The sequence below is a fragment of the Pogona vitticeps genome, chromosome 2 (genome assembly GCF_051106095.1).
Source record: "Pogona vitticeps strain Pit_001003342236 chromosome 2, PviZW2.1, whole genome shotgun sequence".
In the NCBI taxonomy this organism is placed as follows: Eukaryota; Metazoa; Chordata; class Lepidosauria; order Squamata; family Agamidae; genus Pogona; species Pogona vitticeps.
The window spans coordinates 50,994-73,830 of NC_135784.1; the positions used below are offsets into that span (position 1 = coordinate 50,994).

Below are 22,837 nucleotides of genomic sequence, written 5' to 3' on the forward strand. Positions count from 1 at the left end.
TCTGATCTGAATCAGATCTAAGTAGATCCTGGACGTCCTGTGCTGGGAGTTTAGCCATTATATCTCCCTTTTGTAATTCCCTTCTCAGTTGTGAAGAATCATAAGTAATCCTTTGCTTAGCACCACTTGGAGTCAAGACGTCCTGTTCAAGAGCCTCCAAAAGCTCTTGGTGCCAGGGCTTATTATCTGTACTAACCGAAGACAGCTTAGCAGATGCACTACCAATCTTAGCTTTTCTCTGAGTCACAAACAGCTCTCCAGGCAATTCTAAAAATTCTTTTCCTGCTAAGTGTTGATCCATATAAGCTTCAACCAACGCAAACACCGAGCTGACCCAAAAAGTAAAATCTCTCTCTGCCCATGTAGCCGAAACTGTAGGGCGAGAGCAAAGCCATAAAACACTCTGGCAGGAACAGCCCTAAACTGGAGCTTCAGAAGGGCGACCGTTTACTTGCATGAAAATGCCCACTCATTAAACAGCCCAATTAAACAGATTTTAATGTCTGTTAAAACCTAAGCGTTGTTTCTTATCAGACCTCACTGCAGCTAAGTCTTTCCGTAAGATCCTTAGCTGGAAAGAGAAAAGCAATTTGGCTAATTTACAGCCTGTCAGCATGCACGCACTCCCTCAGCCAAGGCTTCCGGAAGAATGCCTGCAGCTTCACTTACAAAGCAAGCACCATAAATCCATAAATCACACTAAAGCACGTGTTTCGTCCAGCCGCTGCCAACCATGTAAACAGCCCCGTATCTCCAAAGAGATTTATGGGGGTGCAGGAAATCGGGACGAGTAAGAAAACCAGACAAACTTCTAACTGCTGAGCAGAGCCAATTGAACTCAGCCAAGTTCTATCTAAATTTTCTTCCTCAGAGGCCAATCTCCTTATTAAGAAAGCAACACAGACATAACCATGAGATATACTCAGAATGATTTGGCTCTGAAAGTTTGGTAGCAAACCCACGTGGCCAATTAGACATTCAGCTGGTCTGTTCAAGAAACAAAGCTTCTACATAGAAATCAATCATTACTGTTTTATTAAAAAGAATTACTTTAGAAAAGGTTTCAGTTGATAGTAAATTAAGTCAGTAGGTACATTTTCATTCAAGACTAACGGAACACACCACTTCCCCACTCCAGCTAAAAAAATAAAGAAATGCAACTATGCTAACTAACAAAAAGCATAAATCATCCATCTCACGTGTCTTGGGTCTTCAAAGGCCATTATGGGAAAAACACGTGTCTGCCCCTTTCTCAGGCAAACTCCATCTTTCTTCTCACTTTCTCCTCACTCTTCTTCTTCCCAGAATGCCTCCTGGGCCTTGTTGTCCCGCCTAACTTTCTCATGGGGCTTCAGTTGTTTTCATACTTTGTGGCAGAATTATTTTGACTACGAAACTCTCTGCTCTCTGCTCTTCTTAGCAACGAGATAACCAGAGAGCGAAGCTTCTCTGGAACAGCATGTAAAACTTTCCTACTACAGAACAGACTTTAACTCAAAATGGATGCTATTGGGACAATCTTAGGACTACATATCCCATTCTAATACACATAAAAACACAAATCATCACACACATCACTTATGATTATTTTTCTGTGTGTCAGAAAGGTAATGTCACTAAATATGAACACTTTGGTTCTATTGCACATCAAATGCAGACTTCATTGCCACCTGAACATCTGTTTGCAGTAATGACTGAAAAACCTTCCCTTCCTAGCCTGTACCTCTGCATGACTAGGGCTGAAAAATGAATGAAAGATTAGAGATAAATATTAAATAACGTGTGTGCAAGAAATCTGCACTGAGCTGCCACCCTAAAATAACATCTCACAAGCCTGACTCCCCAATGGGGGTCATAGCTACTTAAAACTGTCCCACTTGGTTACAAAAGAATTTCCTCAGATTTTTGTAAGATCAGAAGATTAATTTGTAGTGGGTTTAAGCACAATGTCCCACAGGAGCACAGCTCAGAGTTAAGGTCTGTTTCTCCCCCATGTCTTAATGTGTCAGAAAAACTGCATTTTAAACAATGCAAAGTTTGTGAAAATCAACCATATAAATAAAGCACACACTCAGTGTGTGTTGATATACCATATACAATGTATGCTGTTTGAACAGTACACTAACAGAGCACTTTTCTTGAAATTATAAGAGGGTGGAGGAGAAGACACACACAGACACCCTGAACCCCAGTGGGAAATAACTGTTTTAAAAACACTAGTAGTATCAAGCATTCGTACTGGAACCCACAGTGTTCATGAGAACAGATATAGGGTTTCCAAACAAATTATGTTTGATTAATGTATCAATGCTACCCCTTTAATCAGTTCTGGGGATCTGGAGTGGCCAGATGAACCGTCTTGCTTTCCGTTTGGTGTCTTATGTAAGAGTCAAGCACTTTGTCTCCATAGCTCTACATAGAATTCTGTGTAAAAATAGCCTTTTAGTACTAAACACATTGGAACAAAATACCTGCTATAGAATTAATTTTATATGTGTTATTTGGTACCTACTTGATATTTTTGCAAATGAATTGTGGCCTTTTGGATAATGGGCCTATTCCTTAACAAACAAAGAGAACGCGGCCGGTTCAGGTGGCATTCAACATTACTTTGCCTTATTTTCTGAGACTCGTATCCAGAAATTGCACTGGCAAAGTTCCAACGATTTAAGAAGTGAAATCACACTACTTAGATGATTTAATGCTATTAAAGTTGCACCTTCTGAAGACCAGCCCTGTGTAAATTCCTCACTATTGTAGTGTACACAGGAGTGCTATATACACCGTCCACCTCATGCCAATTTGTGGCAAGGAAGACCCACACATCAAGCCAAGACACAGTCAAGTTTGAGGTCTTAGAAGTTGATGTAAAACCAGTGGCTGGGTTCCCAAATCTTTCCCCATCTTCTTGTCCTGCAAAGGCCATAATCCCACTGAAACATGTCTCTAAAGAGGAAAGTCATATCTGAAATAAGTCTTTGGTTTCTTTGGGCTTATAAATATCATTTTATAAAAAGAGTATAAACCTGCTTTCCTGAGGTCCTGTTCCTCTGTTCTTAAAGCTTTTCCACCGAGGTTGAGTTTGTAGTTTATGCTTTGTGTTGGATGAAGATGATGAGTTGCTTGGATTAGAGCCACCCTCGTCTTGCCATTTATCCAAGCTCCTCCTTCGTGCATTCATAAAACAGTTGCTGACGGTGCTCAGTTCCAGGCCCAACTGCTGTGAAATGGTGATTTGCAATTCTTTGGATGGGCGCTTATTTTCTTTGAATATTACATGAAGAGTTCGACGCTGGACATCTGTAAAGACCAGTCTGGGCTTCTTGGGAGTGTTCCCTCTCTCCTTCCCATATTCTTGTTCTTTCCGTTTACAAGCTGAAATTATAGAAGAAAAGGGACAAGGAGGAGGAGGAGGCATCAGAGATTGACTTTTGGGTGAAATATTGACATAGAATTGTATTTTAATAATCTTGTATTTTAACTTTATGATTAAGCTAGCCACAGTTTTGAGAGAAAGGCAGCATATAAGTAAAATAAAATGAAACAAAATAAGTTTACCTACACATTTAAATTATGTTTGAGTCTTCTGTTGTCTGTATATGAACCTTGGGAAGCTGGAGGTGGTCAAACAGGAGATGTCAAGAATAAACATTGACATCCTGGGCGTCAGTGAACTAAAATGGACTGGAATGGGCAAATTCAGCTCAGACGATCATCATATCTACTATTGTGGGCAAGAAGCCCATAGAAGAAATAGAGTAGCCCTCATAGCCAACAAAAGAGTGGGAAAAGCTGTACTGGGATATGTCGCGAACACGGGTTCGAAAACACACGTGTACGCTTGGACAGAGAGCAATCAGGAGTTTGCACATGCTAAAATGAGCTGAAAGAGTCCAATCCAGCCAGCCATGCTACAACACTCCTTCTCACAAGTCTGCCCACATAAGAACACCCTGGTACTCTCAGATATTATTGTGAAAAGGTCAAGTGGGCTTTGTAGTCCTTAGACTTAACTTGCACCACTGACAGGACTCTAAGTAAGCTAGGCCGAGGCAGCACTCTCAGTTGACCCTATGACAAGTGTACTGTTCAGGAAACCAAATGAGTTTTATAATCTTTATTTTATTAAAGAAAAAGCATTTTACTAAGCCAAATTAAACCAAAACAAATAATCTAGCATTGTGCTGCTTAGTTACAAAGATGTAGTGAGGCAAAGAAAACATGAAAAATAGAAAAGTATTCAAAAACCCAAAAAGCCATTAAGATGAATAAAAACAATTCCAGTCCAGGAAATCATTAGTAAACAAAATAATCCAAGTTGGTTATGAAAAGGCTATAGTCCTCAGTGATCCTATAGAATAAAAATCCCTAAACAAAAGTAAAAATCCATTATATGTCCCATAGTCCTTAGAAAAGAAAAATCCAGTAAATATACCATAGTCCTTACTAAATTACAAGAGCATAGTCCACATGGAGTATTCCAAGAAAAGAAGTCCATAAGGAATATTCCATAGAACAGTCCATAGAAAATAGTCCATGCATAGTCCTTAGGAAAAATCCCATAAGTCCAAAAGTAATCCAGCAAAGCATAGAAACCAGTCCATGTAGGTAGGCCACCACACACTCTCTCAAGACATCAGGGTAAGTCCCAAATGGCTGAAATGTAGGTCACGAATCACTGAAAAGTCGGTCTTGGAAAGACAATGTCCATAGGTAAAAAGTTCCTTTTTCAAGAGTAACTGGCAAGGGCCTAATGCACCTTCCCACGATGTCATCCAATCAAAGTTCGTTACTAGGCAAACAGTCCTGTTACATCACATGAATTCTTTCTCATACACAGCAGATGTTATTTGGGTTTATGGTGGTTTCTCAAAGAGTCACAACAAATCTATCTTATCACACAGAGTCCTTCTCAGGCCTTCAGAATAACATGCTCTCTGCTCGCCTAGAAAACAACTTGTCAGCATAGCACAGATATTATATACAAAGAAACAAAATGGAACCTCTCTGGCTTATTTCTTAATTACAAAACCCCTATGCCTTAAAAGATTTTAACTCAAAAACCCATCTCATCACAGGATACAATCTCAAAAATGATAGAATGATGTCAAACCACTTTTTATTTCTTTTCGACAGTGCTTAAGTTCCCAGTAGTTGCTGAAATATGGCACCACAGAGAAGTAAGTCGAGAGATAAGAAAGGTACTGCCAAAGTGCAAAGCCCCTGTGTGCAGTTGGTGAGTGAAAGGGAGAAATACCTACAGAAAGAATATGGCATTCTGACAGAGCATGTCAACACATGCACACAGCGTTCACAACACTTCCGATCAGAAAACGAATTCCTAGACAAGGAAGCCCAGCAGATCCGAGATGACAGCAAAGCCTAGCTTGGCTATCTAAAAAAGCGCACCGTCCGTTGCCAGAATGCCATCATCACGCTGAATGACCAGAACTGTTCGGATCTAGCCCATGTCCTGAAGCAAATGGATGAGCTGACCTCCCAGTACAGAGACAAGGAGAAAGAAGTGAGGAGCCAGCTGATAGAGATGGAGACGAAGTACTCCCTCATGAACAAAGAGGTGGAAGAGCTGAAGCCCTTCAAGGAGCTCCAGTCAGACCAGCTGACTCGGATCCGTGAACTGGAGAAGGAGCTTCTAGCTATGGAGATCCACCACTCAGAGCAAATGCACAAGGTCAAGAGCCAGTTCCTGCAGCAGAAGGCAGAATATGAGATGGCGACTCAGCAGAAAGTGCAAGGAAGCCGTGCGCAGCCTCATCCAGCACACCAAGCAGGTGAAAGCCAAAAACTGGCAACTGCGCAATGAACTGCTGAACCTCACCAAAAGGGCTCAAAGCCTGAAAAGCATCGCGCACCAGCTCAGCGAGCGAAAGGAGCAGCTCCTCCGGGAACTCCAGTACCTGGCAGAGATGCGGCCCTGGCTAACGCAACAACCAGGAGCGGCAAGGGCCACCCCTTCCAGCAGTAGTCTAGCAACGGAGCACATTCTCAGCTCCACCCCTTTTACAGCTCCTCAGACGCTTGGAAGCAAGGATCCGACGACGTTATCCACACAAACGCTGAACTGACAGGAGACAGCTTGCCTGCGACAATTCAACCCCCCTCAGTAGGGAGCCGACCGTATCCACTGGAACAAGGGAACCACCAGGCCGGGCTCAGCTGGCATGAAAGGATGGAAGACGGGGTGATGCCGGCTGCCTCGTGACTGGCAAGCAGAGGGCAGACTGGGGGAAAGCCTCGCACAGAAGCAAGCGACTGTTTGGGGTAGGACAACAGAAGCAGACAAGGCGCGAAGCGTTGGTATCTCGTCACTGCTGAGCAGAGAAATGTGAGAAGCCTGACAATAATAAAACTACAATAAAATGTGTAGAAACTATGGGATAGGTTATCTGGTTATGTTCACAGTGTCTACCCTGAGGAAGACTTGATCAATAAGGTGCCTGATGCACCAAACTTTTACATTTAAAAGAATTAGTCTGAGTTCTCGAACAGGAGAGGGAGGAGAGTCCCAAACCTATCCAGGCCCTCGTTTTTGTGCAGAGAAGCCTTTAAGAAGCTTCTGCAGGATGAATGGGATCGCTCAAAGTCTGACAAGATCCTTCAAAACAAAAGCAGAAGCAAGACGCGCTGGTTATATATACTGTCCCATAGTGCTTAAAGCTCTCTCTGGATGTTTCTAAAATAATTTTTATTTACGCAGGCTACACATTCCCTCCCCCAGAAGAAAGCTGGGTACCCATTTTACCAACCTTGAAGGATGAAAGGACGAGTCAACCTCAAGCCACCGACTTCAGCCCAGGATTAAGCGCAGATCTTGAGCAGGGTCTTCTCTGAGGCACTGAAGTTCAGCCACTGCACCCGGAGGCTCAGCAACAGAACTGCAGGGCATTAGAAACTAACAGGGAGACATATGTCACCTTTAGAGCCTTTCCTGTTGTCATGGTCACATCCTGACAAGGATGGCAACAAAGATGGTTGGTATAGCTTGCTGACTCTCCGTGGAGCGGCGGCTGCCTCCCTTTCTGGCGCTTGCATCTTGCCACTATGGCGCTGTGGAGTCAAGCCAGTAGTGGGCCAGTTTGCGTCCTTGGATGCCAGGTGAACGCAAACTGTGGTGAGGATGCCAGAGGGTGTGTGTGTGTGTCTAGGGTGTGTGTGTGTCTCCATCTTCACATCCCTTAGCTGCTCCTACTTCCACGAGGCCTCCTTTCCAGGGGTCCTCTTCCCGGTGGTCTTCCACCTCCCCTTCAGCACAGGAGACGGAGCTGGACTCTGGCGTAGAGGCTTCATGCCAATCCCCGGCCATCCCCCCCCCCCGCCCGGCGCTCTCCAAGTTAGCTCCGCTGTCTCCTCCTCCTGCACTGAAGGATGCTGCCTCCTGCCGCTCTCCTGTCTCCCCTCCTCTCTGCCTTTTATGCTCGGCTGTCCCTTCTTCTCTGGCCTCTCCGGAGCTATCGGGCCCTCCCTCCCGGTTGAGGCAGCTTCCTCTTCTCTTCCAGAGAGGCACCATTGCAAAAATCCAGAGCTGGGTTGGGGGAGTGAGGCTGCCTCCCTCCCGAAAGAGCTTCCCCATCGCCAAGGTTAGTAGTTAAGGGGTAGGGGTAGGGGTAGAGATTAGGGTGAGAAAGAAAGAAAGAAAGGGTTAGGGTTGTCTAGCACGCTTGTGCTCAGAGGGCCTTTCATGCTGATGATCTAGGACCTAGACTGTTTTCATGGGGGGGGGGGGCGCTCCGTCCCATTACACCAGAGGGTCCGGAGGGTTAGAGCGTCCAAGTGTTCTTCTCCCCTCCCCGTCCCCGCAAATGGCATGGGAAGACGGGTGGCCCTCAAGGGGGCCTGAAGATATGCGGACAGCCCCACGTGCCCATGGCGCTTCAATGGGGTTGAAGCCAACCCACGTGCCTGTCTGCGCTTGACATCCCATCAAGATCCAGGGAAAGACGAAGGCCCTGATCTCATGGGGACCTGGGGGGGGGCAAATGCTTCAGTCCCACGGGAGGCTGGAAGGGGGTGGAAAGGAAGGGCCCGCTGCTTCTCCCCGCCCTGTGCCCAAAGGGCAGATTCCAGGAATGCCCTACAAGGCTAACAAGATCATGAAGAAACCCCACAGCCCAGAGGAGCAGGTGGGGGCTTTTCCCAACACCCAAAAAAAGAGGCATGCTAATAAGTCAAGGCCAAGGTGGTAGAAACAGGCTGCATTCCAGGACCCCCTTCTCCTTACTCCAGGGAGTCAGTCTGCCATGAACAAAAATAGTCTCTGCCCCATAGGAATTGGGTCGTCTGCTCTGGACAGAGTCAGAAAGATCCGGGGAGTTCGGCTGGAAACCACCCAGCCAGCTACCAGTCAATCCCAGTCTTCCTGATGCTGGTTTTTTAGGCAGACTGGATAGCTCTGGGCTGCAGGAGAAAAACCAGCCTGGGTGGCCTTGGGCAACCTGCACAGTAGCAGAGGAAGAGACCAGAAACCACGTCCGAGTACTTTCCACCTGGAAAATCCTGGGTGTGAATATTATTTATGGGGAAATTGCAGTTAGTTCCGTTTGATAGCCAGAGGTTCAGCACTAGCCTGCTGTAACTCTGGTAGTGAAAATACCAAGGGGGATCTTACGTGGTTTTCCTAATTGAGTGCCTGGAGAAGATCTTTTGCTTTCTCAGGCTTATAATCAGCCGGGTAGGTGGGGCTCGTCAGCCATGGAAGGCAGCCCATCTAGGAGAAGGAAAACTCCGATCTCAAACCTCCACTGCCTTGTGGCTATATCCACCAATGGAAAAGGCTTCAGGAGTTAACCTCGAGGCAAAATCCGGAGCTGGAGTCCTGAAGGCAGCTTGTGTCATTCTGCCAACTCCTGCGACATTGCTGGAACCAGTTGTATTGGCTCTTGCCTTTCCATTGGACCATTTCAGCAATGTGGAGAGGGGGGATCTGCTGCTTGGGTAACAGCCTATCCTCCACATTACCTTACCCGGGCTTCATGCTCTGGAGACGACACTCCTCGATTCAGAGCATGTCACCATAGTCTCTCGAGACTGAAGGATGCCTATGCTATATGAAAGCTAGTCAAATGTCACACCACATGCTGAATTTCAAACATGTTTTATGGATTCTGCAACAACAATCCCCCAACATACAAAGAGCAATAAAAAAAACTGTCCCATTATCTGGGGAAAGGGTTCAGATACTTTTGCTAAACAAGCAAACAATTCTCTCTTAATACAGAGAAGAAAAGGGCTTGAAAACACAAGAGCCTGGAAGCGCTAGCCTTCGTCTAACAGGAGGGCCGCTACATCGCGGTCTCTTCAGAGCCAGGATCAAGCTCCACATCACTCCTCTCCCTTTGAACTTGAACAACAGCAACACCTCCTCCTCAGGGCAGCCAGCCAGCCGTGATCCCTCGGCAGGCCCTCCCTCAGCCTCCTGGGAGCCGAAGCCCCTGACCTGCCAGGAGGAGGAGGAGGAGGAGGAGGAGGAGGAGCGCCGCCTTCTCCCCTTCTCTCTGCTGCTTGCCTGGGGCTCTGTGCTCGGTGGGGGACACGAGGGGCCACACACCCCCAGGCGACCATCTTCCTTTGCACCTGCAACTGCTCCAAGGTGAGCTGCAAAATGGCCTCGTCCGGGTAGTAATGGAAGCGATTGTGGAAGGGCAAGAGGTCTTCTTTTCTGAGGTCGCTTCTCATGAATCTTTTCAGCAAAATGAGGTCCTTCAAGACTTCCTGGATGGCCTCTTGCAGTTTGGCCAAATCAAAATTCCCTTTGGCATCTTGGACGCTTTCCCAAATTATCTGACTTTGCAACTCCGAGGACCATGTTCCCCCGGGCCCTGTCTTAATGACATCCATGAGATGCAGCCTCCCATTCCTGCTCTTCCAGACTCGCATCACTTCCACTCCCATCACTTTCACTCTCTCGGCTTCTCCCTCCGTCCCGCCAGCTCGCTCTTGGGCAGCCGAGGGTCCTTTTCCTTCTGCTATGGGCTCCAGGGTCAGCTCTCGGTGCTGCCGTCGCTGCCTCAGTTGGGCTCGGTCCAGGGTCCGATAGGTAAGAGGGTACTGTCCCAACCCTTTGTATCCTGTGGTCTCTGCTTTCTGCCCTTGGATCTGCTGCGCTCCTCGCTTCGGACGGGCTCCTTGGAGAGACAGAGGGATCCCGGACGCCGCCGGTCTTGCTGAAGAAGCAGACACCTCGTCGCTGTTTCCCTGTTCAGATTGGGGTTCATTGTTCATTGAGGGAATGAAACAATGGAGGTTCTTCCGTAAAGCCCCTCACTTCCTGCTGGGTCCCCCCTGCTTACATGGAGCAACGTCTTCCACAGCCAAGAGCATAATTTATTTATTGCTAACTGGCTAAAATTCTCACCTCCAACTCGCTCAAGGCTGTGTACTGGGAGTTCCTCCCGTGGGGACCGGAGGGGGCCTGACCCCAGAGTGCCCCCCAGCAAAGCCCAAGTCCTGCCCTCTAACCTCAGTAGGACAACCAAGGCCCCCTTTCAGCTCCAGGGAAGCTCAGGCGGCCCCCGCAAGGCGGAACGTGTGGGAGGAAGGTTTAGCCAAGGGTCCGCAGGGCAACCAAGCAGCCCCCCCGCCATGGCCTGGCCTTTGAGGGCTGTAAATCTGGGGGGGGGGAAGAGAGGGGTGGCCACTCTGTGGCCTTCCCTGACCTGGAATGGGAAAAGCCACAGGGAGAGTCTCCAGCTAGCAGGCAGCAGGTTAAATCCTGGCAGCTCTGAAGGCTGCCCCACAACCAGTGTGGACACTCACTGCGTCAGCTTGGATAACGGTGGCCCACGATGCTGTCAAGTCCTGGCCCGAAACGAGGTGCCTCGAAGGGGACAGGCCAAGGCATGGTCTGGTGGGGCCGCCGACTGTGATACTGGTGGGGTGACCCACAGCTGAAGGGTGCTCTGTAGACAGCAGAGGGGGAGAGGGAGGGACGGACGGGGGGAGAGAGAGCACATGGCTTAGCGCTGGAAGGGGGTGACAGGCTGGGAAAAAAAGGCTTCTTCTCCTTGCATTTGGAAGTCAGGCAACCCCGGATGTCTCATCTCAGATCCGTGGGAAGACAGGGGGAAACGGGTGGTGGGGACACCACGGGAGGGGGAGACAGGCACGTGGGGGCCCCTGCCCTGCACCCATTGAACGCCCAGGGTAAGTTGAAGGTAAAGGCTCTGTCGCTCTGCCGGAGCCCCCGAAGTCCTGGAAGAAGACGTTCCCCGGGTGGCATTGGCCTTTCGCCCACCGAGGAGTGCAAAAGGGGGGGGCACCGACCCCTCCTTCGGGAACCACCTTTCAGAACAGAAAAGAGACGTTACCTCCAGCACCCAAAGGAACCAACGCTGTCTGCGGGTGTGCCCGATGCCCCGTGTCCTGCTGGGATGGCGGGAGCGGCCGCAATGCGGGGGCCTGGCAGGCCCTTGGCGTGGAGGAGATCCGGCCCTGTCGCCGCCGTTGCTGCCAGAGGACAAAGCGCGCGCAGTCCTGAAAAGGGAACAGGGAGAAACAAAGGTGCTGGCAATCTAGGACACGGAATTCAGCGACTGGACACTTTCGAGGCTGCAGAGGCTAACCAAACAGGCCGAGGTCCGTCTGCAAGCACCAGCGTACGTCTCCCTCCTGACCTCCTGTCGCTGAACCCTTCGAAGAAAGGACTTCCCTGCTCGCTTCAAACTCATCTTTTATCAGAGCAGGTACCACAAAGCCTGCCCAAAAGGTCTCGGACGGCTTAGTCTTCCTAAGCCTGGCCTTGGTGGGAGTCCCTTCGCTTCCTCCTGAGGAGGAAAGGGCTGCTGGCCGGCCACAGGGGGCTAAATGGCCCATTTACTTACATAAGAGGGAACCTGGAAAGCTAATTAGTCAGGATAGCTTTGGTCTCCCGGCCGACTGGGTCCACTGGCTGTCATACCGGGGTGTGTGTGTGTGTGTGTGTGTGTGCCAGGAAGAGGCACTCTGTGCATGCCCCAGAACGACACATGCTCTCTCCACCAAGAAGGTGCCTTAGAGAGGTGGGTTATCCTATGTGGGGAAATCCCCAGGGAAACCTTGCAGGGCGAGGGCAGTGTGAATTGCCGCGCTGTTGCGTTGCTCAGCTTGTCCCGTGCTTCTTGCCTCACACGGGGCACCAAATGCGGGGAAATCCCCAGGGAACCCTGCTTGGAAGCCAGCCAAGCAGCAGTTGCATGAAAACCAGGGAGAGATCTCTGATAAATGAAGACAGACTACAGTCTTTAGTTATGATGCATGTCACCGGTGAAGAAGATGTCTGCCTGTAAAATGTCTCCAAAATGTCTCTAAAATGTCTCCCAAAATGTCTACCAAAATGTCTACCTTCTTCTCCGGAGGCATGTCTTTTATTAAGTACCATCGTTTGCATAAAGAGAAGATTTAGCCAAAGAGGGTCGAGAAACTTATCTTTTCTAAACATTCCACACATGCGCAGAGAGAGAATCATAGAACAATGCATCTTTATACTACAATAACTTGATTATGCTAAACACCAGTGATGTATCCCTTAATAGCCACAAGATGGAACTTTAGACTAAAACTTCCCACAATCCTAATCATGACAATGTGTAGCCATGGAGTGGAGTCCCAGCCAGGGAAGTGTCGTTTCCTGGAACAGGGATGGGGGCTGTTCCTTGTTCGGTGGGCTTTCCATTTCTGTGGGATAGGGAAGGGATGGCGCTCCAAAAGTGGGGAGGAACAAATCAGTGAGCTTGTTCCAATGGGTTTGGCCATTTGAGGAGCAGAATTTTAGCCATGCTAAAATCTCTGGGCTGGGAAAAGAGACAGAGTTTTCAATAGTAATCTGATGTTTTTCTTTTTTAATAATACGTTTGAGGCTCAAATAAAATATCCGTATCACCTTCCCCGCACACCTCTGGTACTGTACAAATACTTGATTTGTTTGACTGGCTACGACATAAAGTCATGTTGGGGGGAGTTAAAACAGAAAAAGGCATTCTGTGCAGTACAGAGATTTCATAATCATATAATAAGGAAGGAAGAGCAAGTATAAATAAATACTTGCTTCAAGTACTTGTGTTTGCATGCAGGAGGACTTCCAGGCTTAAAATGGGCTTTTTGGCTGTGGAGAATCGGTTTCAATGCTATATTTTTGTCTTTGGGTTATGAAAGGGTGAATTCAGGCGATTGCAGGCCTTTGCACTTAAACTTAGTTTATAATATTGTTGAGGCAGCAAATGCTACCATCTCTCATGGTAGGACACATCAAGTGACCTTGGTTAGAAATTGCTGAAGTGTAAGATGGAATCTGGTGGAGAGCGTTAGTTACTCATCTGTTCTATGGAAAGAGTTTAAATTATTGCCCAGAGGATAAATGTTTGCTGGGTTCAAAAGTGTATTTTGGGGCGGGAGGTGTTGATATGAAAATGTCTCATGAAGAGGTTTATATTTATATGAGAATCCAATTCATACATTTCACTGGACCGATGAACCTTGAAACATGGCTGTACAAGTCCAGCTTAGTGGTGGAGTACAAACACATTTACTTGTCCCTATACAATAGTTACACTTTCCTTAAGACTGGGGTTGAGAACTGGTTTGTGGTGTGGGGATGCATCTCCGTGCTTTAGAGCTGTGCAAGTTGGATGATGGCAGGTATGGCCAGGCCGTAAATATCATTTGCTTTCTGGCTGCAGTACAGGGCAAGGTGAGTGAGGAGCCCAGCTGCATGTATACACCAGCATGGATTGCAGGAATGGCCCCTTTCATAGAGTCCATGAGTTTGAGAAGATGCTTTTACTACACAGCGGAGGATGTGGGATGGATGTAGCTTCCTATTGTTATTGGTGAGCAGAGATCAGAGGATTCCTCTGTGCCCTTGCCCTTCTCAGTCTGCAAAATGAACCGCGGTGGTAGGGAGATAATTGATTAAGGATAACATGTGGAATACCCTTCTCCCCTACTCTGTTCCTGTTTAAGAGGGTGAATAATGTTGGATGGGGAAATCTTGAGCAGTGGGGCTTTGAAGTGTGAGCAGGACATACCTCAGATTCTTTGTGAACTGTATTGGGATTGGACTGGATTAAGGCTGCAGAGTGGAAATGTTCATATCTGTTTTTATAGCCTAACTGTGTTATAATCTAGTGGTCTAATCTGGGAGTTTTGGTTGGTAGCGTATGCCTAATAATACCTCACTGGTTAATGCAAATTGTGGTATGAACTGCTTAAAGATGGCAGAATCCCAGGAGGTGAAGTTGATAAATACTTTCATGAATCCTTGTTCCCCGTCAGGTGTCAGAACTAAAGGAATCTGCAAAAAAACATGGGGTAACCTTAACATATGCCTGTTAGTGTCATTGCCACCTACTTTTATTTTGGTGGCCTTGATCCCAGTTTAGTTATGGGTGGCAAATGACGGAGAGGAAGGTCTGGTTTCTGCCTTGCAGATATTATAATAAGGCATTTTACTTGGTCTTTTGGTGTTATGCTAAAGGAGACAAAGAGGAAGTCAGAGGTACTTTAAAGCTATCTGGTAGAAGCCCTAGGAGTGGTGCCTCCTCAGTGATTATACAGCAACTTGGATCCCATGTGAACTTGTGCAAGGCAGACCCTCTTCTCTCGGTCCTGCACATTCTTGGCAGTCAGTCGCTAAGATTTCTTTGGGAAGAAATCTCAGGCACCAACTGACTTGGAAGGATGGAAGGCTGAATGGTTGGGAGTATTCTGCCAATCACTGATACTCAAGGCAGTTTTTGGTTCAGGGTCCATCCATTTCCAGAATACGGGGTATTACATTGGGTGAATATTCTTTGAGGTTCAGTCCCCTCTACAAGCCAGACTAATCCTGAATGGACAGACTTCATTGGCATAATTTAAAAGCTATGGCAAGGACACAATGCTTTGTGGCTTGAGATACTTATGTGTATTATCAGCAAGAATCCTGTCGACTGTTTACAGCAGTTATGAGTGCCACTGTATAACTCACAATAGTGATTTACTACTAAGTCAGGAGTTGCCACTTTTATTTCTCATCCTGTGCCAAGTCACAAGGTAACAAGAGCCCCTTACATGAAGGTGGCCTGGCGTCAAGCGGAGCTGCCCGGGAAGGCGTAGGCACTCCTCCGTCTCTTTCCATTTGCACCCAGAGGCCAGGAGGACGCAGGTGACCCCCAACAGCAACGGGTGTTCTTCCAAGCAGGGAACGCGACCCAAGCAGCGATCGGCGTAGCTCAGGGCCAAGGGGAAAACGGCCTCCTCCTCCTCGCGGCACCTCTGCTGCTCCCGGCAAACCTGACGAAAGGACATAAAAGGGGAGGGAGGGTTGGTTTGCAAGGAAGGCTCTGTCTAGGGGGGCATGAAATAGGGGGCCGTACCCAATCATCAGGGGGGGGCACTGCCTCAGGCAGCAGAAATTGGACAACAGCAACTTGGACCCTTTATCGTGAGCACTTTGGGCATTTGGCCCAGTTAGTCTGACCTGTAACCCACCTATTTTTTTTGCGGGGGGGGATTGTTGGGGAAGGCCCATTGACTATCCTCCCTCAGGCAGCAAAATGTCTTGGGCGGCCTCTGACCGAAGGGAGGTTTAGGTTTTTATGGAGTGTTTCCATAACAATCCCAGTTCAAGTGTCCCGTAGTCCCAGAGGCTGTAAACCCCAGGAAAGACACGGATGGATGGATGGATGGATGGATGGGGCGATCCTAAGCATAGCTCCCGGGCACCTGAACCGCCCCCCCCGTCCGTCCGTCCCCTCGGACCCACAAAGGGAAAGAAGGCAGGGGCCGCGGGAATAATCCGTGGGGCGGCCTCGCCATCATCGGGGCACCCCATGCGGAGAAGCTGGCAGGGATCGGGCCGAAGGGGGGGGCGGCCGGGGAGGCGAGGGACCCACCTCCAGCATCCAGGCGGCCACCCGCTGCCGCCCCTCCGGAACCAGCGGCGGCGGCAGGGGGCGCCCTTCCCGGGCGCGGCCTGTCCCGGGGAAGAAGGAGGCCGGCGGAGGAGGCCCGGGGGGCGTCGGGGGGGAGGAAGCGCGAGGGGGGCGGTGGTGGCGGCGCAGGGCAGGTCCTTCCGAGGGCCCGGCCGGGGGGAAGGTCCCCTCCGCCTCCTCCCGGGACAGACTCCCCCGCATCTCCTCCTCCTCCCCCTCCTCCTTTTGCGGCCCCCGACGACGACGACGACGACGGGGCGAGAGAGCCGAGCAAGCCGAGCCCATCCAGCCCAGCCAGCGAGCAAGCGAGCGAGCCAGCACGATGCGGAGGCGGAGGAGGAGGCGCCCCTGAGGCGTGGCGGGCGGCTCGACGCTCCCTCCGGGCACGTGGCGCCAGCCTGGAGCCGGCCGTCGATCAAGGCCCCCCCCCGCACAGAAAGGGCGGGCGCTCCTCCTCCTCCCCCTCCTCCCGGGCAGCAAGAAGGGATTTGGCATCAAGGGATTGAATGGCGGGGAGGGGAGGGGTTGGGGGGGGGGAGAGCCGGGCTTTTTTGCAGGCTGTGTTGCCTGGGAAATGTTTACCACCAGAAGTCCTTAGTTTCAGCTATGACAATTCTGAGGTGGGTTAAAGGTGTGAATCTGTTGCAGGAAAACCACAAAGGTGTGGGTCCCAGGAAGCATCTCTAGAAGTGGAGGGGCCTTTGTTTATCTTTCTAACCCTCACATTTGTGCTTTTAAAAAAAACTGATCATGGCCTTTGCTGGGCAGGCTCAGGAAACAGGGAGTTCTCTCTGCTGTCCCTTCCTCATGTGACAAAGGAAGGTTTACATCACTGAACTCACACGAGGGAAAAACCATATAAATGCATGGAATGTGGAAAGAGTTTCAGTAAGAGCAGTCACCTTAGATTACATCAAACCACTCACACAGGAGAGAAACCATATAAATGCATGGAATGTGAAAAATGCTTCAGTAAGAAAAGTAACCTTAGTGCACACCGAAAAACTCACACAGGGGAGAAACCATATAAATGTATAGAATGTGGAAAGAGCTTCAATCAAAAAGGTAACCTTTGTGCACATCAAAGAACTCACACAGGGGAGAAACCATATAAATGTACAGAATGTGGAAAGAACTTCAGTCAAAAAGGTAACCTTCGTCGTCGTTTAGTCGTGTCCGACTCTTCGTGATTTTGTGCAAAGATGAACATGATAAAGGTAACCTTAGTTCACATCAAAAAAATCCACGAAGAGGAGAAGCCATACACTATAAATGCATAGAACGTGGAAAGAGCTTCAGTATGAATTGTCACCTTAGTTTACATCAAAGAATTCACCCAGGAGAGGGGCGGTGTAAAAATCAAATAAATAAATAAAATAAATAAATAAATAGTAGGAATTGTTGCAATGTGGAAGGGTCAGAATGATAATCTGAGTCCCCATAAAAGAACTCTTATGTTAGAAGCTGTAAAAATACATGGAGTATGAAAAGGGTCACCACATGCACTGATCTTCGGCTAACTAGTGGACAAAAATACTGGGGCAGACTCGCAACATACACATACACCATATTCACATATAGCTCAGCAATCCAAAGCTTTGCCAAATTTCGATAATTGGCTTTACCCTAATTCAAATGCCCTTCTAGAAAAGGAATTTGGTAGAACAGAAGCTGAAAAATCTTGCTTGACTACATTCCCGTAAGTCCCCAACCACCGTGGCTTCTGGGGATCCTGGGAACTGTATTCAAAAAGTAACCTTCCCAAGTTCTGAGGCAGAAAAGAGCAGTTTCTCTCCTCAGCACTTGCTTTGTCCAAAGGCTGTAGCACTCAACTTTTCCACAAAACCACAAGGGGCAGCTGTACTTTTGAGACCCACAAAGCTAATTTTATTTATCTTTCCCCAGACAGAAAGATTCTCCCTTTTCTTCGCCATGCAGGCCATTTAAATGGGTAAAAGGTTACTGCACTAGGGCTGCCACCAGGTCACTGATATCAATGATTGACAGCACTGAATCACCAAGCCATGACCTGACAGATTCCAAAGAGCAGAAAGGAGCCCACTTGCCGTTCAGTCAACAACATCAACAGTCCCCTAGGAAGGTCTCCTTCCCCCATGGCCTGTTTAATGGAGGAACCAAGGCCTTTACGCCTGAGTGGACAGCAAGGGCCTTTTCCCCTCCCTTGTGGGTAGATCAGTGTTCCCCATGTTTTTGGATAGCTAAATTGGTTAATATAAGTGCTTTCACTCATTGTTCCACCATTTAGTTTAGTGTTCAGGACACAAAGTTTACACAGGTTCTATTGTAATTGGAAGCTTCTGCCATTTTGTAATATTTGTGTTTAGCAGACATCTAAAGCCACTGCCTCATATCAAATGGAGGGAGGAGAGAGAGATGCTTTGATGCTGTTAGATTAAAAAGCCCTAACCTCAGCTCTGTTCTCTCCAAAGTATCTTTCTCATTTGCCTTTCACAGCCAGTGTGTCCTATAACTCTGGCATCTCATCCCAGCAAAACTCACTAAAGGTTAATATCTAGGGTCGACAAGTCTCAGTGCTGAAGTCAAAGCTTGATTTATGCATTGTGTGCATGTGTGTGCGTGTGCGTGTGTACGTGTGTGTGTGTGTGTTGACTTCAAGATCTGTCTATCTTAACTCTTCCATAGTTGATGCTTAGTCTCATGGGCTCCATGTAAAATTGCTTGTTTCTGTGTTGGGTTTGCACAATATCAGGAGTCATGATGACTGGGGAGAGAGAGCTGCTGGGTACATGTGCTAAGGCCCATCATGTCAGAGAATAGAGTGACAGCCTCATGTCTCATGAGCCTGAGCATTGTGCAAGCCCCAGCAGCAGAGCAGGGCCTGGGGAAACTCCCCAATGTATGACAGACACAGCAGGCGATGAGAACCAGAGCGGGAGGAATGCCAGGAACTGCGAATGATAAGCACTTATCCAGACCACCCTAAAATGGTTTGATTTCCTGGCTCTAGGTACCCTGTTGCTTCGCTATATTTTACCTGGATTCTGAGCCCATTTAGCCAGAGACCTCTCATCTCCATTTCTACAATCAGCTGGCCCAGAACCAGTTCCAGTTCATACCAAACTTTTGCCCACTTGACCCACTTGATATTTCAGGGGGCCATTCTCTTGGTCCCATTGCTTGTAGGTCCCCAAAAGGGAGTTGCAGGGTTCAGTAGCAATGCAGTCTCTATATACATGTTTACACGCACAGAGAGAGGTGAGCTACATTGAATGGTTTCTACTGGGAACCAAGCAGGCAATAAGTTCTGACTACATGAGTGCATGAGAACTCAAGTAAAGCCAAACCACATTTTGGGCTTATGTATTAATTGATTAATACATAAGCCCAAAATGTGGGCTTATGTACATAAGCCCAAATAAAAAACATTTGGCAAAATAGCAGCTTAAAAATAATACATTAATCAGTATTTCTGTTCTGTTTCATGTTCAACAGATCTATTTGCTTGATCTCTTTTGGCATCTTCAGAATTGCCTGCTTTCATTGCTTCTTCTTGGGAGGAAAGCGATGACAAACCTCGACATCATCTTAAAAAGCAGAGACATCACCTTGCCAACAAAAATCCACATACTCAAACTATGGTTTTTCCTGTAGTGATGTACGGAGGTGAGAGCTGCACCATAAAGAAAGCTGACCGCCGAAGAATTGATGCTTTTGAATTGTGGTGCTGGAGGAGACTCTTGAGAGTCCCCTGGACTGCAAGGAGAACAAACTTATATCCATTTTCTGAATGAAATCAACCCTGAGTGCTCACTAGAAGGACAGATCCTGAAACTGAGGCTCCAGTACTTTGGCCATCTCATGAGAAGAGAAGACTCGCTGGAAAAGGCCCTGATGTTGGGAAAGTGTGAAGGCAAGAGGAGAAGGGGACGACCGAGGATGAGATGGCTGGACAGTGTCTGCGAAGCAACCAACATGAACCTGACACAACTCCGGGAGGCAGTAGAAGACAGGAGGGCCTGGCGCACTCTGGTCCATGGGGTCACGAAGAGTCGGACACGACTAAACAAAAAACCTATCTTTTGCATGACCTATCTTTTGCATGACAAACCTACTGTGATTTTAATGACAGGCAGATGTTTAATAGCTTCCATAACTGCTGAGAAAAGCTGACCCTGTTGAATTCTTGACTGTATACATAGCAGAATAGATACACTTGAGAATACTGGGTTGAGCAGTGGTGTAGCTTGAATTAAGACACAAAGCTAAGAGTGAGACTCAGGACTAAAAGGAGGGAAATGTTAGATTATAGTATTTGTGCAGCGCATCAAACCCAACTTCAGCACAGGGTGATCTGTACATTTAAGTGGGTGATAGGAGGATAGGATTAATGAGTCATCAGTGTATCATTGTTTTGAGTTCCTCTGTGCAATCATGAGGACTAGAAACTCTCTTTACATTTGAAAAGTATACCTCGTTTTTTACAAGGAAGGATTACTGCTACCCACAGGTATAGTAATGCTGCCATCCTAAATTAATATTCAGTTGATTGTGAAAAGACATCAAAGCTTGAGTAACTGTGCAACTGGCACATGAACTGGAAAGGAAATGACATACTGGGTGACAGGAAAGGACTGCTAAAAATAGGGTGTGTTTCAGTTTGCTAGTTAGTTAGTTAGTTAGGCATCCTTCAGTCTCGAAAGACTATGGTACCTTGCTCTGTATGGAGGACTTGAAGCAGCGTCTAGTGTGGCTGAGGAGGCCGATTCGAGAGTTACAATCTCTTCCACACTGAAGACAAATCCAATCTGTCCCCTGTCCAGCTCCCTGGTTTTGCTGCTTTTGTGACTTCCTCTTTGCCTCGGCCTGCTGGACAAGGGTCTCTTCAAATTGGGAGAGGCCGTGAAGCACTGTCTGCCTCCAGGCTGAACGCTCAGACGTCAGGGTTTCCCATCTGTTGAGGTCTATTCCTAAGGCCTTCAGATCCTGCTTGCAGATATCCTTGTATCGCAGCTGTCGTCTCCCTCTGGGGCGATTTCCCTGCACTAATTCTCCATACAGGAGATCCTTTGGAATCCGACCATCAGCCATTCTCATGACGTGCCCAAGTCAACGTAGTAGGATTGGCGACCCATTGGTGATTCGTCTGTGTGCATGTGTGTGCATGCGCGCACAGACACATTTAGCGTATTAATAACGTGAAGGCAACATGCAAATGAATGTCTTAATTCAGGTGGCTGGGCTGACAAGGTTTCGTGATGGGGTGCTTTGTAAAAAAAAATATGTGGACGCTCAAGAGGTGCAAGTTTAACATTGAGAGAATGCCACAAAACAGCCGGGCCTCTCCCATTAGCAGAAGTTGGTATGTCACGCCTAACAAGGCCAACTTGATGTGATGCAGGTGCAGATATGATTAAATCTCATGCAGTTTTTAAAAAAGATAGTTGTGGCATTAAGGGGAGGGGCTAATTCAGATCAGGGCCCAGCCTTGTGGGTTGCTTTTTTTTTTTCTTATTACCAAACAAAGCCATTAAAGAGGGAAAGGCACAAGAAGGGACGTTTTCTGACGGATGGTACTGCCAGTGTCAACAGAAAGGATGCCCGGTCAAACCTTTCCACTTTATAATGAGATTGTTGTATTTCTGTTTAATTCATAGTCATTATTTTTATATTTTCATGTAGGTTTAGAAATTTGCATCTGCAAAGTTTATGCAGGTTTTTTGGTTCTCCTTGGTGTTTGTCAAAGGTGCCTTTTCTCTTTTCTTCTTCTTCTTGCAGCGTATAAGCAACAGGAGCAATTTACTGAGCCCTTCGTGCAGATTTCTTCTTTAGCCCCATTTGGGAGGCAAAACTGAACCCAGTGATCTTTCGGCTGGAGTTACATTCTTTTTCTGTTTCTCTCTAATTTCTGGGGAAAAATAAATCTCTGATCACATCTATTCAGCTTTTGTATATGCATGGCCACCTTCCAACAGTGAACAAGAACAGCTGAATTAATCTTAGGGCTCATTTCACACAACCATATGTAGCTAAATAACTGTGTGATTGCTGGACCACATCATGCTCATTTCATATCTCAAGTAATATTTACTGAACTGAGTCTCTTGATTTCTGGCATTTTTCCCCCTTGGCTCAGTGAATGTGGTTTAGATTGCAAGCTGGAGATAATTATGAGCAATTGGTCACTCTGTGCTTTTCTTTGGCTTTGTGAGTTGGTCATATCTGGTTTTTGTTTTTTGCCAGCGGGTGCTGAAAATGGGGCCGTGACTGATTTCAAGATGGGGCAAGGTCCTCCACCGGAGCAGCGAAGGTGCAGGCCAGCCCTAACGCTTGACAGAATGAGGCAGCGGCCTCAGGCAGCAGGATACCATGAGAGGCACATTCAGCTTCTCCCACGGAGAGGACTTCTGCCATTGCTGCTTTGAGTAGACCCCTCACCCACCCCTAAGCCTCCTCCTCTTCTTTTTATTGCCCTTGTGCTCCTCCTTCCTAAATAGAGGCTATGTGGTTCCTCATATCTCCTTTCTTACCTGCCTGCATTCTACGCAACAACATACAAAACAGCTGACGCCACGTTATGCAGCTCCAACCTGCCAACAATATTGTTTTACAAAATAGGAAAACAAAGGAAAGGACGGGTGTCAAGCAGGTGAAACTATTCTCATGACCGTATTGGCCACAATATTGGGAACAGTTGAAGGCACCAGGAAAAAAAGGTAGGCAAAATAGGAGATGGGTTCACTCATAAAGGAAGCCACAGCCTTAAGACTGCAAAAGCTGAACAGGGCTGTTGACGGTAAGACCTTTTGTAGGTCACTCGTTCACAGCGCCAGAGAACAGCACCTAACCGTCCTCACCACATCCACAGTTGCCCTTGCCACTGTACACCTAACTCCCACTTCTCCTGCTCTCCTTCTTATCTTGAATGCACTACGTATTTATAATCATTGTTG

At 47.6% G+C, this 22,837-nt stretch overlaps 1 protein-coding gene, 1 long non-coding RNA gene and 1 pseudogene across 2 annotated transcripts; 1 reads left to right on the plus strand and 2 right to left on the minus strand.

The window, feature by feature from the left end:
• Nucleotides 1-2,518: 2,518 nt before the first annotated feature.
• Nucleotides 2,519-7,763, minus strand: LOC144586924 (uncharacterized). The gene is made up of 2 exons (XR_013542037.1): nt 6,768-7,763; nt 2,519-3,375 (listed from the first exon to the last, which is right to left on the minus strand). It is a non-coding gene; the product is annotated as an uncharacterized LOC144586924 (long non-coding RNA).
• LOC110084414 (coiled-coil domain-containing protein 166 pseudogene) lies at nt 5,165-6,242 on the plus strand (annotated as a pseudogene).
• Nucleotides 7,764-9,096: 1,333 nt separating the features above from the next.
• LOC144587181 (uncharacterized) lies at nt 9,097-16,363 on the minus strand. Its single transcript, XM_078386854.1, has 5 exons — nt 15,867-16,363; nt 15,043-15,264; nt 11,325-11,490; nt 10,774-10,916; nt 9,097-10,212 (listed from the first exon to the last, which is right to left on the minus strand). Exons 1-5 carry the CDS (start codon nt 16,188-16,190, stop codon nt 9,340-9,342), a joined length of 1,728 nt encoding a protein of 575 aa, XP_078242980.1. The 5' UTR covers nt 16,191-16,363; the 3' UTR covers nt 9,097-9,339.
• Between the last annotated feature and the right edge of the window lie 6,474 nt (nt 16,364-22,837).

Bases quoted from the DNA above. Each gene is read 5' to 3' on its own strand.
- LOC144587181 (XM_078386854.1), bottom strand. From the start codon at position 16,190: ATGGGCTCGGCTTGCTCGGCTCTCTCGCCCCGTCGTCGTCGTCGTCGT. The intron at 10,917-11,324 runs GTAACGTCTCTT...TGCTGTCTACAG, and splicing joins GGTTCCTTTGGGTGCTGGAG to AGCACCCTTCAGCTGTGGGT. The intron at 10,213-10,773 runs GTGAGTGTCCAC...CAATCTGAACAG, and splicing joins CCGTTATCCAAGCTGACGCA to GGAAACAGCGACGAGGTGTC.